Genomic DNA, 14,139 nt, shown 5'->3' with positions numbered 1-14,139 from the left:
AACTGTCTTAAGTGAAATGGTGTCCTCCTGATTTAAAACCATGGAGTGGCTACTGCTTAAGGATTAAGTTAGACTTTTTATCAGAAAGCTAAGGGGGTGAATATTAGAAGTGTGTTTGGCAGGGTAAGAAGGATGTGGAACTAAAAGGGACTTCATAATGAAATAGCAGCTCATGGCAGTTTGTAACCCAAGGTGCACCTAAAACTGCTTACCTCAGTGCTGCAGGACTGAAAGGGGCTAATGTGACCCCAGTTTCTCAGTTAGAGAGAAACAAGTCAGTTCGCATTATGTCTGTATCAAGCAGATAAGTTGAAACTACACTAAAGAACAGTACTAGTGAGCACACAGGCAAATGCAGGGGATGGAAGAGGAAGCTGGACTCCGCTGTTTGCAAAAGACAGTGGTACTTAACAGATCTTACCAAGATCTTAAAAGGTATCGAGAAGCATGAGGGTGATGATATACATGTAGATCTGGTGAGTTTGATTTGTTGGGACAGATAAAAACTTTCTCTGTGGATTTCACAAGATGGTTGCCTATTTTAGTCTGTCCCATGTGTTTTTGTTGTTTGTTTTTTTCCTGTTGGCCACTGTTGGAACAAGGTACTATCAAGTTGGGCCTCTAATCCCACACTGTTTTATCTGTTACAGAGACAGTAGTGATTGTAACAGAAGTAGTAACTGGCTACAGGTTTTTGGAGGCTTGCACAGATGTATTAATGTTACTTTTTTATGTAAGTGTGTTGTAAACTGTGGTAGCTAATTACTTAGAGGAGCTGCATATTAGGAATGCTGCAGATTCAAAGTACAAGATAACTGCTCACGTTAATTTCTTCAACTGTATACTTTTTAGTGTCGAACTGCCTCCTAAATTTGTGGTGAAGGCATAAAATATATGTATCTTACACTATTTTTTCCTTTCTCAGACATAATTTCTTCTAATTGTTTTAAATACTGAATAAGATGAAACCTTAGTGGCTCTGGGGAGGTTGTGTGACAAAAATCAAAGTCTTTAATGGCATGTGGCATGTTGCTTCACTCTGAAGGTTGAGATAGTACAAGAAATAAAAATCATTGATATTTTTTTGTCTTTTAAGTTTTTTTTTACCATCATTTACATGCCCAGATGATGAGACAGACAATTCTGTTTTACTAGGTTAAGTCTTAAAATTATTATTTTTATTTTTTTTAGCGTACAGTCTGACTTCTTTACCAGTGGGTGATGGGGAGGAGCCATATTTTGTCCTCTGAATGTTGCCATTGTTTGTAGTTGCAAGTCAGGTGTTACGGTTTGAGAGTTTTTTCAGGTTTTCACTTTGAGGCTATCCATTATTAAGATTAGGTAGACACAATGACGCTGGGGGTATGTGTTTAACAGGGACGTATTGTACTCATTTCAGATGCTTCAGGATAGATACACGAGCTATCAAGATCATTGTTTTTTATTTACCTGCAACTTAGATCAATTATTTGGCGTCTCTTTGGTAAGTTTAATTTAATAGATGTCATTCAATTCACAGAATCTTAAAAGAGAAACTTTCCTTCAGTGCCTGTTACACATAGCTAAGACTGTTAGCTCAGGTCTATATTTCTGATTCTACAGAATATCTGTATCTTGGTTAAGTGTATGTTGTATTGTTAGGAAGGTGGAAGGAAAAGTACCAATGCATGTTATTGCCATGTAGGATAAGTTTTAATACTTTGATGCAGAATATGTCAAAATGACCATTGAGAGCTAATCTCCAAGTCCCTAACCACTGGAAGGATCAGATGTGCAAGGGTATATTAGTAAAGCTCTAAAGCTATTTGCAGTTGCCTAATTAATAAAGCTAAACTCTTGGTAGTGGTTTCTTCAGTCTTAGGTGTTTATCAAGGAAGTGTAGTTACAGCCATTTTATTTATGAGAAAAATGGAAACAGGGGAAGCTTACAGATACTTGCTATTAGAGCCGAAATTGTCTTGAATGTCAAGTTGGTAGTTTAAACTGTATAGTTACTTGAAGTCAACTTTAAGTTCTATTCATGGAATTCTTTTAAAATCTAGGTACTTTTCCCTGTCTTTTTCTTTATTGAGACTCCTGTCACGACTTGTACTGCTGCATCTTTTTCTGTAGGCAACAACGTCTTGGTATAGAACTCGTGTTTCTAAGTTGTAAACAAGATGATCCAAAATTGGTACAAGTAAAACTCTTTACACAATTATACAGAGTGGGATATACATAAAGTCTAGGTCTCCTTTTGTGCATTTGGAAGTAAAACAACAATTCTTCAAACTAGTCAAGATGCAATCTGTTTTTGAACGTGAAAGCTCTTGTCAACAACAGTGACAGTACTAAGATGCATCATCCAACTGCAAAGTTTTCATATGCTGCTACTTGAAATGTTGAAGTACCTTCCATTTCTTGAGGTCCAAGGTAGTGTTTCTTCTGTAAGACAGAATAAATTAACTTGCTGAATTTCCAGTAGTACCTTGCAGATATTGGCAGGCTTTATGCAGGCTTCTATGTGCCTATGTAGAAGTAGGCAGGTGTGGGATGGCATTCCTCTTGAAGTGCTAGCATCTTATTGTAAGTCACGCTAATGGATATGAACGTGATGCTATGTATTTCAGTTTGCATGTTGCCAGTGATCACTTGGAAAGTAGTGCTATAATTGCTTCTCTGTTTAAACATCTTTATGCAAACTGGAGGTTAGACTACGATGGCCACTCAACATGTGTATTCCAAATTCTGTAGCGGACCTTTTGTGTTGTTCCCCCAAAAGTGAAGACACTTGTTTCAGGCTGAGTGAAAATAGATGTGTGTGTTTTATTTTTAGCTATAAATAAATGTATGTGTATACATGCATATATAAATGTGTGTGCATATGCGTACAATGTGTATATATTAGAACATGCAGCAAAACATGGAAACAGACACTGCTTCACCCAGCTGGGTGTTAATCGTATGTTTTAAATTTGTAGTGAAGTTGGTTATGAGAAACTTTGTGGGGAAACAGTCACGAGGATTTGCGTAACAAATATGACATGGGTGTGTTGGGTATGTTTAAAGCAATCTTTTAACAATTAAAGGAAAGATTCCAACTTTTTTAAGTAAATTATTTCAGAAGAATATTGGTAAATGAAAACCATGTATGTTGGTGGACTCCAGGTGACTTGTAGTAATGTAATTCCGAAAGTGTCATGTCCTAGCTTATGATGGAAAAAGCAGTTTCTAAGCCTGGTTTTCTTAAGACCCATATTTAGGTAGCGTTTGTAATGGCACAGTGCAGAATATTACCATGGAGAGATAAAGTACTCTAGAAGGATACCTTTTATTAATCGTGTTATTTTCTTCTTTGTCCTGAATTAATTTTAATGGTGGCAAATACCAGAGTTCTTCTGTTATCTCCAAGCAGGTGTATTCTACTTCGAATTGTAAAAGCTTCTTGAAGCTGAAGACAGTTGAAAATGACATATTACGTGTATAGAATCTAAAATGAGGATGTATACTATATATAGGAAAATGAATATTATGTAATAGCTGACAAGGTAGTTATGAAGACTGAAAACTGGAATTATGTGAATGCTCTTGAACATGAATTAAGGGAGGGGTTTTTTTTATTACTTCTAAGTAATACTAGTAATTCAACTTGTGTATTATATGTCGCTTAAATGCAATAACTGTTTAATCAAAAACTTATGTCACTTGAGGCTTCATGAAGGAAACTGACCTAGCTGGTGCTACCTATGTCAGTTTCTGCTGAGATTCTTCTGAAATTTTTTGGCTTCAGTGATATAAAAGTTTCTCAAAAGGCCAGACACCTGTAGTTCTAAATGAAAACATGTATGATGAGACCTGCTGAAATGTGTTGGCTTTCTTTCCTCCTTGCCTTATGATTAAAAAGGGGCTTTTGTTTGATTTTCATAATGTAATGTGTGAATCTCTTAAAAGAACTTAATCTTTTTAAATGTCATTATAATTATGAAAAACAATCTCTTTTGTGGATAGGATTTATTTAATTGCAAGTGTTGCCAATAATGTAATCAGTTATACTGAGCTCTCTATTAATTTCAACTTTCTTAAAGGGTAGTTTAAATTCTTTAGTTATGTTCTCTTAGTAAGATATTTTGTTTCTTTTCATTCTAGGCTATTTACTTTCTAGAAGAGAGGGACAAGCAGGATCCCCTGAAAAGCCGTTGTCTGATCTGGGTCGTCTCTCATACTTGGCTTACTGGAAAAGTGTAATTTTAGAATACCTTAACTGCCACCATGAAAAACAAATCAGCATCAAAGGAATGAGTCGAGCTACGGGAATGTGTCCACATGATATTGCCACAACCCTGCAGCAGCATAGCATGATAGATAAAAGAGAAGATAGGTCAGTGAATCTTACACAAATTGTAAAAAATGATGAGACAAAATACTTACTTTGTCTGTGTACAAAACATGTGATATAAAAAATGCCCATGTGAAATTCTGACTTAAAAATGAGTAACAATCTTACTGAAGAAGTCAGTAAGGCTGGATCATTTTAATGGGGTCCTGCATAAAGACTTTCTGTTCCGTAACCAAATGGTGTTTTTTGGATCCTCTTTCATGTTAATGGTTGTTAGAAGGGTGTTGTGAGCTTGAAACGTTTTCAGTGAAGAATTTAGTTTCATTCAGTATCATAATCTGTAAGTACAATTCCCGACTGTTGTTTTGCAAATATATTGCTTTAAATACCAATGAGGAAAAGATTTGGTTTTGTTGGTTGGTAGCCTCTCTCTACAAAACCCGTTTTTCAGTCATTATTGAATTTCACAAAAGTCATAGGATTGGGTCAGCTCTTCATGAAGTCCTGCCCAAGGTACTGGAAATACAAACTTTTTTTTTTTAAAGAGTTTATATTTAATGCTATGATCAATATTGAAAGTTAATGCACTAAGAAGGTGAGTTCCTATTTTGTAAATGTCATCTTTCTGAATGATCTTGATTGCTGTTTTAAATGCTGCATGATTTTATGTATTGCATTTTTTAATTTTAATTTTTATTTTTTTGTATAAAATGCCTTAAATGATTTTCAGTGGTATTTCTGTTTCTCAAGACCTTAATTCTTTCTAGATAGTCCAATCATGGAAACATAATTAAGTGAAATTGCCTTGCAAACAGTGAGGTGCCAAGAAATAAAATGAAGATCACAGATTAGCTCAGCTTCAGTAACTTTTATGTGCACCAGTACTAGTATTCAAAACTAGTAAGTTTTGAACTGGTAAGAATGCAAGTATTCAAAAAGGAGATTGGCCTACAGGATGGTGTTATGAGAGTGATTTAGAAGTCTGTCATTAGATTAAAACCTTAATTTTCTGGGGTGCTTATTTGTAGGCAATCTGATGGGATTTATTTTACGAGATAAATAAATGTGTATTAATTACTATTGTGAAACTTGTGCCCTTTCACAAATTACTATAGGCTTTGAATACTGACATCCAGTTAGAAATCATGCTTTTTCATCTACAGAATTCAAATTACTTTATAAACACAGTCAGTTAATTTTTTTTTTCCACATGTAGTAAAGCTTAGACAGGGACATGAACTGACCTGGCTAAAGGTATCCAGGTCAGTGGCTAAGCCAGGAAAATAAATCACATCTTGGAAATGCCTGTCCAGACATTTACCTTGGGAGTCAGGTATGGCTCCTTATTATTTCCTACATTTAATTAATTGTTCTTAAATTAGTGAGATAGAGGTTTGTCACAGTTCTGCAAAAAAATGTTCATCTGGATTTGATTTTTTTTCAAAGTGTTCTCTTGGTGGAAAGTAATGTAGTCACTTGATGCCTTCAAAATCCGTGCTTAAAAGAAGTTTAAACTTTTATAGTTATTTACTTTATAACAGGATACTTCAGCGGGGTATGTGCTAGCATACTGCTATTATGTTAGTCTTTGTCTACATTTGATATGCTACTTCATAATAATTAGGAAGCTGTTTTCTACTGCATCAGCATAAGACTGAGGTACATTTTTATGTTTTGTTAGAAGACCTGTGTTTATAACTTGTTTTCTTGTCCAGTTAGCTGCCATCTTCAGTTACAGTATTAACAAGTTTCTTATTCTTTGCTTCATGATCCACAGTGTTTTCTGTTTTTATTTGTATGTCATATTAAAATTGGAAACTGCTCTGGCAGAGTGTTAGAGCCTACACTAAACCTACTGCATGTATTTAGACTGGTTTACTGTAACAGCTTAACTTTCTTCCCTAGTGATGTTTAGTGTTGAGTTTTTCTTTCATCAACTGTTGTTTCCTTACTTTTCTTAGAAAACAGTCAGCAGTGTGTGTTATCTGTGTACATTAGCTGCTATTTTTAGTTTGATTCATCTGTTGCTTTACCAGTTTATTTTCACAGGTTATTGTGCAAAAGGATTTAATCTGTAGGAAAACGGTTTTACATGATCACTTTCTAAAATAAAATACTGTTTATTGGATTGTAGATTTGTAATTATTAGAAGGGAAAAGCTGATTTCAAGTCATATGGAGAAACTGAAAGCAAATCCACGTATTAATGAAGTAGATCCTGAAAGTTTGAGATGGACTCCTCTGTTAGTTTCTAATGCTGCAGTTTCTGAAGAAGAGAGAGAAGCAGAAAAGGAGGTAATAGCAGCAACTTTTTTTCTGAATTTCCTTTCTTTTAAATTTCATCATTCCCTAATATTCAACAGTAGGCTACCTTAAATAGAGCAGTTGTAATTTTGACCTCTGCCTAATTATGGAGGATACTGATTATGTTGTAATGCACAGTTTTGGAAACTGCTCAGCCAGACATGGTAACTTTTTTTTTGGGGGGGGGGGATGAATATTAAAACTTAAAAATGTGAATCTCTTGTTGTGGAGACGTATTTATCACTCCTGAGGTAGACGAGGAGCATGTAATCAGATCAAATTTGGTGCAGAGCTCAGGGGCTGCAATGTCAATCGATTCTTTGTGTTATGAACTTGCTCAAAGTGATCCATGTCAGTGGGCATGTAATGTAGTGCTAAAGGACTTAAATCAATTCGCTGCATCATTAATAGTGCTAAATATCCCATGAAATGCAATCTTCTTTGGTTTGTTATCCTAACTGTTGTAAAGGAGCCTACTAGATGATTCAGCTGAAATGTTGTTGCTAGGTTAGCCAGCAGTGCTAATCAGGGTTGACTTATTGTAACTCTTTAGCAGAACGTAAAGGATATGGCTAAGTAAATGCTGTTTCAGTGACCCGTTATTTTAACCTCAACCCTTCAGGCTGAGCGTCTGATGGAGCAAGCTAGCTGCTGGGAAAAGGAAGAGCAAGAAATATTCTCCACAAGAACTAATAGTAGGCAATCACCTGCAAAAGTACAATCTAAAAATAAATATTTGCGATCTCCAGAAAGTGTGGCAGTGGTGGGGGAACGAGGGCAATCCACAGAGCAATCTAAGGAGAGCAGCGAGGAGGATGGCGGGGATGAGAATCAGCAGAGTTCGCCTCCCCGGCTAACAAAGCCACAGTCTCTGGCCATAAAAAGAAAGGTGTGTTATTCAGTGATTTGGTTTTGTCATTTAACTCTGATTTCAATCAAAGCATTATCATCACAATAACAGTCTAGTTTGTTTAGAAGTATTTATTAGACTGTTTTAGTTCTTTTCTCTATCGTTAGAGCACTGAATGCTTCCTGTATTTGTTTTCTTCCCTTCCATTCAACTTCTTATCTTTTTGATTTTTTTCTTTATCTTATAAATCTGTCACATGTAAAAACATGGGTGCCACCAAAGAAATCAGAATTTCGTGTTTATTTTTAAACTAGTGACTGCCATCTGCTGTTGGGCATTGGTATTGATTCACTATTTCAATGGTTTTTCCTTTTTCCCTTTTTCATTTTAAGATGGACTCCAACTTGAGGGGCTTGTATTCTTGTAGTCCATTAATACAGGAAATCTGTAAGGGGAGTACTTTTTTTCCAAACAAAAAGGCAGTTATGTTTTAACCCATATTCTTCTAATCTCAAAGAAATTTAAATGTTATTTTCTGCTTGCTGAAGTGTTTACATAGTCCTGAATTTTGTTGAGATGTTAACTGTTTGAATGGCTTAAATTACTGAAATAAGCACCCAAAAATTTTAAAACACATGATTTAGCACGTGTTTAGGTGTCTTTGGTGAGAATTAGGGAACAGGAGTGTCTCTTTGTTTTTATTTTAAATTAACAGACTTCAAAGAAACTATGAATCTCTGAGAAATATAAATGCATAGCAATAGAAATAAAAAATGTAAGTAACTGTTTTTTTTATAGCAGTTAACTGTGGGATTCTTTAATGTACTGGTAAGACCAATGTAAAGCTTGAGGTGCGTTTCCTTTGCTTTTACTTTTTTTAATATATGTTTTTTATTTATTTATTTACTGTAAAATAGAAAACAAATATAGGAAAAAAATCTGATACTTGTGAATGTTCTTGGATTCTAAATCTACAATGGAAAATCTGGTAAATACAATTTACTTAGTACTGCTATGAATGTCATTTAACAGAAGTAGAATGTAGAAATCACTGTTGTATGAAGAAACTTATAGTCCTCATTTTTCACCTACAGAAGGGTTTGTGTGTATGGATAAATACATATCTGTTTTAACTGTGTATACTTTAGACATTTTTCCCATGGAGTTGATCTACATGTGCATTTGATACCATGTAAGGTATTTTGGCATGAGTAAAATGATTAATGTGAACTCACTTAACATAAATGTATTTACTACTGCACCGAGTCAACTGACAAAACAGGACTGTAGGAAGAGTTATATTTGTGGAATTATTTTTCAGAGACCTTTCCTACTGAAAAAGAAAAGAGGCCGTAAACGCAGAAGGATTAATAGCAGTGTTACAACAGAGACAATTTCTGAAACAACAGAGGTGTTGAATGAGCCATTTGATAACTCAGATGAGGAACGTCCCATGCCACAGCTAGAACCTACCTGTGAGATGGATGGGGAAGATGATGACTTGAAGCCTGTAATTAGAAAAACTTTTGAATATCAGCCTGGGCAGCAGAAACAGGAGGAGGAGGAAGAGCAGAACAAGGAGGAGAAAGACATTCGTTGTTACAGGAGTGATGACAACTGTACAAGTAAGCTGAAAATGTTCTTATCTTAACAAAATTAATTTGTCATATGGGTTTCAAAGGAAATGTTATTCTTGTCATAAATAGGAAAGTTATAAAAAAGTTCTGTTTGGCTATTTTGATCTTATTTTTGATCTCTTTAAAATCTTATTGTAATGATTTTTGATTTTTGCTTAGAGGTGCTACTGGAGCCTTTATTAGAATTTGGTGGTGACTTCATTTTTTTGTTTATTTGTTTTGTTTTGTTTCTGTTGTTTGCTTTTTTTTCTCCTCTATCCCAGAAGTATTAATGCTATAATATTTTTTGTTCAGAAAAAAAGTTTTCCAGTCTGAAACACTGGAGTCCATGCCATGTTGCCAAAAATAACTTCGCTGTCCCTGCAACAGGGCACTTCATACTCCACAGAGCAAGAGTATCTTTGGAATGTTATCTAATCTTGTTTTTGTATCTTGGTAAAAGATACAGGCAAACAGGAAGATCTAGATTACAGAAATATCTTTCTGTTCAACATTGCTGGTAATTCAATGAAATGTCTGTAGTTTCTGGGGAACAGTATGTCCTCATCTGCATTCAGCACTGTGGTACCTGTTTTTATCCCCTCAAAAGAGATGGTTTTAACTGCTTATTTAGTTTGATTTCAAATATATTTCCTGGCAGAAAAGCTAATGGATGGCTAGTGAAACTACTAATGAGCTATTCTAAATGTATGCTCATACCTTGACCTCCTGGCTGTCAAATTACATTTGTAAGTTTTAATTCCAGAATGAATGACTGGATTCTTAGTGCTACATATTTTCTTTAAGAAGCCAATGGGTACTAATTCCATGTTTTTGTAATTACATGGAAGGTTTAATCTTTGTGATCCTCAGTTTGAGGGGTCATCCACTAATTTCTATTTTAAAACAGCTTTTGTGCAACTAGAACAGCCATGCTTATGAGTGTTGATGCTGTTACAAACCAGTCCGCAGATACATTAGAATATTACTGCTTTTTCATGCTTCTTAGCAGGACTTGATTAAACTAGTAGTAGCAAATTCAGTGTTCTAGCTATGTCCCAGTGACCAGGTTTGTACTTTGCTAATGAAACTGATATTGTGTATTTGTCCATGGACCATGTCATCGCATTAATTGACTGTAGTAGTGTTCTAGCACTACAGTGAGAGGCAGAAATCAGCCAAAGAGTATCACTGAAGCCTTCACACTCCCAAGTGCAGCATGCTGTATCTTGAGAATTCACACCTTTTTCTGGTATATATGTAAGTGGTACATAGGGAGAAAGAATAGAAGAGTGATTGTTTGGAGAGGTTTTTTTAATAGACAGTGGATTAATTTAGTGTTCTGATGTGCTCTATGTTTAATTTCAATTATCTTTTAGCTTTTGTCATGTGTTATGAGTTGTGCCATGATATGCTGCCCCTGAGAAGATACTTTTGAATGAACCACCTCTTTGCAGTGTTGGCACTAAGGCATGATTAGATGCTTACTCTAGCCTGTCCTCCCCTGTCCTCCAGTATGGTCAAAAAGGTGACTCCAGACTCTCACATTCCTGCTGTCAAAACAAAACAAAAAACAAAAACCCAAAACACATTAGCTTCATGTCTATATAAAGTGACCACAGAGTTCTTATTCTAAAAATAAAGGCTAATAATCACATCCTTGGATGATATGTTTAGTTTAGTTTACATGTGGTGTGATTTAAATCTCTAGGGTTCTTTTAGTGTATAAATGGTGGTTCCAATGGTCACTGTTAAAAGGCCACCAATCAAGAGGCACTTTACATATCTGTGTAAGTGTGTTTGAGCTGTGCTTATTATGTATTTCTTTTGTGGTATAAAATCTGTTTATAACTCTCATTCCAGAGTTTCTTAATGCATTTTGAGTTCATAAATTACTTTGGGTTTATGTTTGAAAGTATTGATTCATTAGTCTGTGCAAGCTAAGATGTTTCTTTTGTCTCTGTTGCCTCCCAAAGATAATACAGACGATGTAGCTGTGTTGGAAGAAAGCACTAAAGACAATCTTGAACCTTTAAAGAGTAAGCAGGGTTGGCCTAAAGGAGTTAAGCGTGGTCCATCTAAATGGAGGCAAAACAAAGAAAGAAAACCTGGCTTTAAGCTTAATTTATACACTCCACCTGAGACTCCTATGGAGCCTGACTATCAGGTACTGGTAGAGGAGCAGAAGGAAGTAGCTGAAGATAAGCCCTGCCCAGTTCCTGCTGTTACGGAGGAAGAGATTAAAGAGCCTGCTGAAGGATTACCACCAACAGATGATAAGGTAAAAGAGGTAGAGCCTGAATCTCTGCATCCATCCAGTGAACCTTTTGAAAAACAAGAAAATGATACGGTGAAAGCTGGGGAAGAAGAAAGGAATATAGAAGAAAATGGAATCGATTCAAAAGATGAAGAAAAAGACAAGCCAGATGAGGCTTTTCTGCAAAAAGAAGAGTCCGTGCACTTGGATGATCATGAGGAAGAAGAAGAGGATGACGAAGAACCTTCTCACAATGAGGATCATGATGCAGATGATGAGGACGATAGCCACATGGGTTCAGCAGAAGTGGAGAAGGAGGATTTGCCTGGCGAAGCTTTCAAAGAAATGCTGGAAACACAACAGTCTTTTTTAGACGTAAATGTTCAAACTGGTAATTCAAATCAGGAGGACTTAATGAACTGTAGTGTTGACCTTGCAGCTGATGAGTGTGAAAGTGACCAGAAAGAAGTAACTACAGATTCAGATCCAGTGCCGGAATCTGATGATGATCATGCAGATAACAACCAGGACCAAAAAGCTGATGAAGAATTACATTCCGATTTCAAGGGAGAGAGTACTGAGACCATGGAGATAGATTCTGAGACTGTTCAAGCAGTACAGTCTCTAACCCAAGAAGCAAGTGAACATGAAGATACATTTCAGGATTGTGCAGAGACTCAAGAGGCCTGTAGAAGTTTGCAAAACTATGCCCATACCGACCAAAGCCCCCAGATGACCGCGCTGGATGATTGTCAGCAGTCTGACCACAGTAGCCCTGTTTCCTCTGTGCACTCTCATCCCAGCCAGTCAGTTCGTTCTGTTAATAGTCCAAATGTTGCTCCATTAGAGAACAACTACGCTCAGATCAGCCCAGATCAAAGTGCCATTTCTGTGCCGTCTCTACAGAACATGGAGACCAGTCCAATGATGGATGTTCCCTCAGTTTCTGATCATTCGCAACAAGTTGTGGATAGTGGGTTTAGTGATTTAGGAAGCATTGAGAGTACAACAGAAAATTATGAAAACCCAAGCAGTTATGATTCTACAATGGGTAGTAGTATCTGCGGAAACAACTCTTCACAAAACAGTTGCTCATACAGTAGCCTTACATCTAGTAACCTAACACAGAGCAGCTGTGCAGTGACACAGCAGATGTCCAACATCAATGGAAGCTGCAGTATGATGCAACAAACAAATATCAGCTCCCCTCCCACTTGTAATGTAAAATCTCCCCAAGGTTGTGTTGTTGAAAGGCCTCCAAGCAGCAACCAACAGTTATCTCAGTGCAGCATGGCCGCTAACTTTACACCACCTATGCAGTTAACTGAAATCCCCGAGACTGGCAATACCAACATTGGCTTATACGAAAGAATGGGTCAGAGTGAATTCGGACCGGGGCATTACTCTCAGCCATCGGCCACCTTCAGCCTTGCCAAACTGCAACAGTTAACTAACACGCTTATGGATCATTCTTTGCCTTACAGCCATTCAGCTGCTGTAACTTCCTATGCAAACAGTGCCTCTTTGTCCACCCCCTTAAGTAATACAGGGCTTGTTCAGCTTTCTCAGTCTCCACATGCTGTTCCTGGAGGACCCCAAGCACAGGCTACCATGACCCCTCCCCCTAACCTTACTCCTCCTCCCATGAATTTGCCACCTCCCCTTTTGCAGCGTAATATGACTTCATCGAATATAGGAATATCCCACACCCAAAGACTGCAGACTCAAATGGCCAGCAAAGGTCATGTTTCTGTAAGAACCAAATCCACACCTCTACCACCTGCTGCAGCAGCTCATCAGCCCCAAATTTACGGGCGTGCTTCACAGACTGTGGCCATGCAAGGGCCCGCGCGGACCTTAACAATGCAACGTGGTATGAACATGAGCGTAAACTTGATGCCAGCCCCAGCTTATAATGTCAATTCAGTGAACATGAATATGAATACCCTTAATGCTATGAATGGTTATAGTATGTCCCAGCCGATGATGAATAGCGGATATCACAGTAATCATGGGTATATGAATCAAACACCCCAGTACCCTATGCAGATGCAGATGGGGATGATGGGAACTCAGCCATATGCACAGCAGCCAATGCAGACAGCACCCCACAGTAACATGATGTACACCCCTCCAGGGCATCATGGCTACATGAATACAGGCATGTCTAAACAGTCTCTTAATGGCTCCTACATGAGAAGGTAGGCCCTTTGGAGAGACAAACTACCAAACTGGCGTATTGGATTGATCTGCACAAATATCTTTTGGAGAGTACGATTTCAAAACCAGCAATTGGTGTGAATGCAAAAACATTTGTTGGCACCATTTAAAAGCTGTATGCAGCAGAAAGCCTTATACAAGTTTTTCTTTTTTTCTTTTTTCTTTTTTTTTTTTTTTTTTCCTTTTTTGCTTTAAATTTGTGGGATTTTCCTTTTCTTCTGTTTTCTTTGGGGGGAACTAGGTGGTTTTCCATTTTTTTGTTTATTTCACTGAGCTTGAAGTTTTCTGGAAAGGAAGAACTCTTTCTATGAACTGCAATTACACAGCAGCTGATGGTTCAGAGCCATTTTATGTGCCTGCTCCCATTAAAAATGTGGATAAATAGACTCCAAAACTATCAGACAGTACTGAATCTTGAGCTTTTCTCTCTCCTTTCCCCACATGTAAATGCCTTTTAGCAGTTCTTTTATTGTATTATTTTGTTTCTGAAGGTGACACTTCCGCATGCCGCTAATGTCTTTGTTAGTGACAGTGCATTTTGTAGTACTGTACAAGTGTTGTGCTTAACAGTAAGCCAT

General features: G+C 37.0%; 1 protein-coding gene across 4 annotated transcripts in view; it reads left to right on the top strand.

The window, feature by feature from the left end:
* Positions 1-13,688, top strand: part of KAT6B (lysine acetyltransferase 6B) — a 111,298-nt gene extending 97,610 nt beyond the window's left edge. For all 4 annotated transcript variants that reach the window (XM_032191322.1, XM_032191320.1, XM_032191318.1 and 1 more), the window contains exons 13-17: positions 4,126-4,357; positions 6,450-6,609; positions 7,241-7,507; positions 8,790-9,093; positions 11,061-13,688. In XM_032191322.1, coding sequence (XP_032047213.1) covers positions 4,126-4,357; positions 6,450-6,609; positions 7,241-7,507; positions 8,790-9,093; positions 11,061-13,546 — 3,449 coding nt within the window. In that variant the 3' untranslated portion in view covers positions 13,547-13,688. The remainder of the gene's footprint in view (positions 1-4,125; positions 4,358-6,449; positions 6,610-7,240; positions 7,508-8,789; positions 9,094-11,060) is intronic.
* The last annotated feature ends 451 nt before the right edge of the window (positions 13,689-14,139 follow it).

Source organism: Aythya fuligula, chromosome 7 (assembly GCF_009819795.1).
Source record: "Aythya fuligula isolate bAytFul2 chromosome 7, bAytFul2.pri, whole genome shotgun sequence".
NCBI lineage: Eukaryota > Metazoa > Chordata > Aves > Anseriformes > Anatidae > Aythya > Aythya fuligula.
The sequence above is the reverse complement of the archived record's forward strand: the minus strand, read 5'-3'. Positions and strand labels throughout refer to the sequence as shown.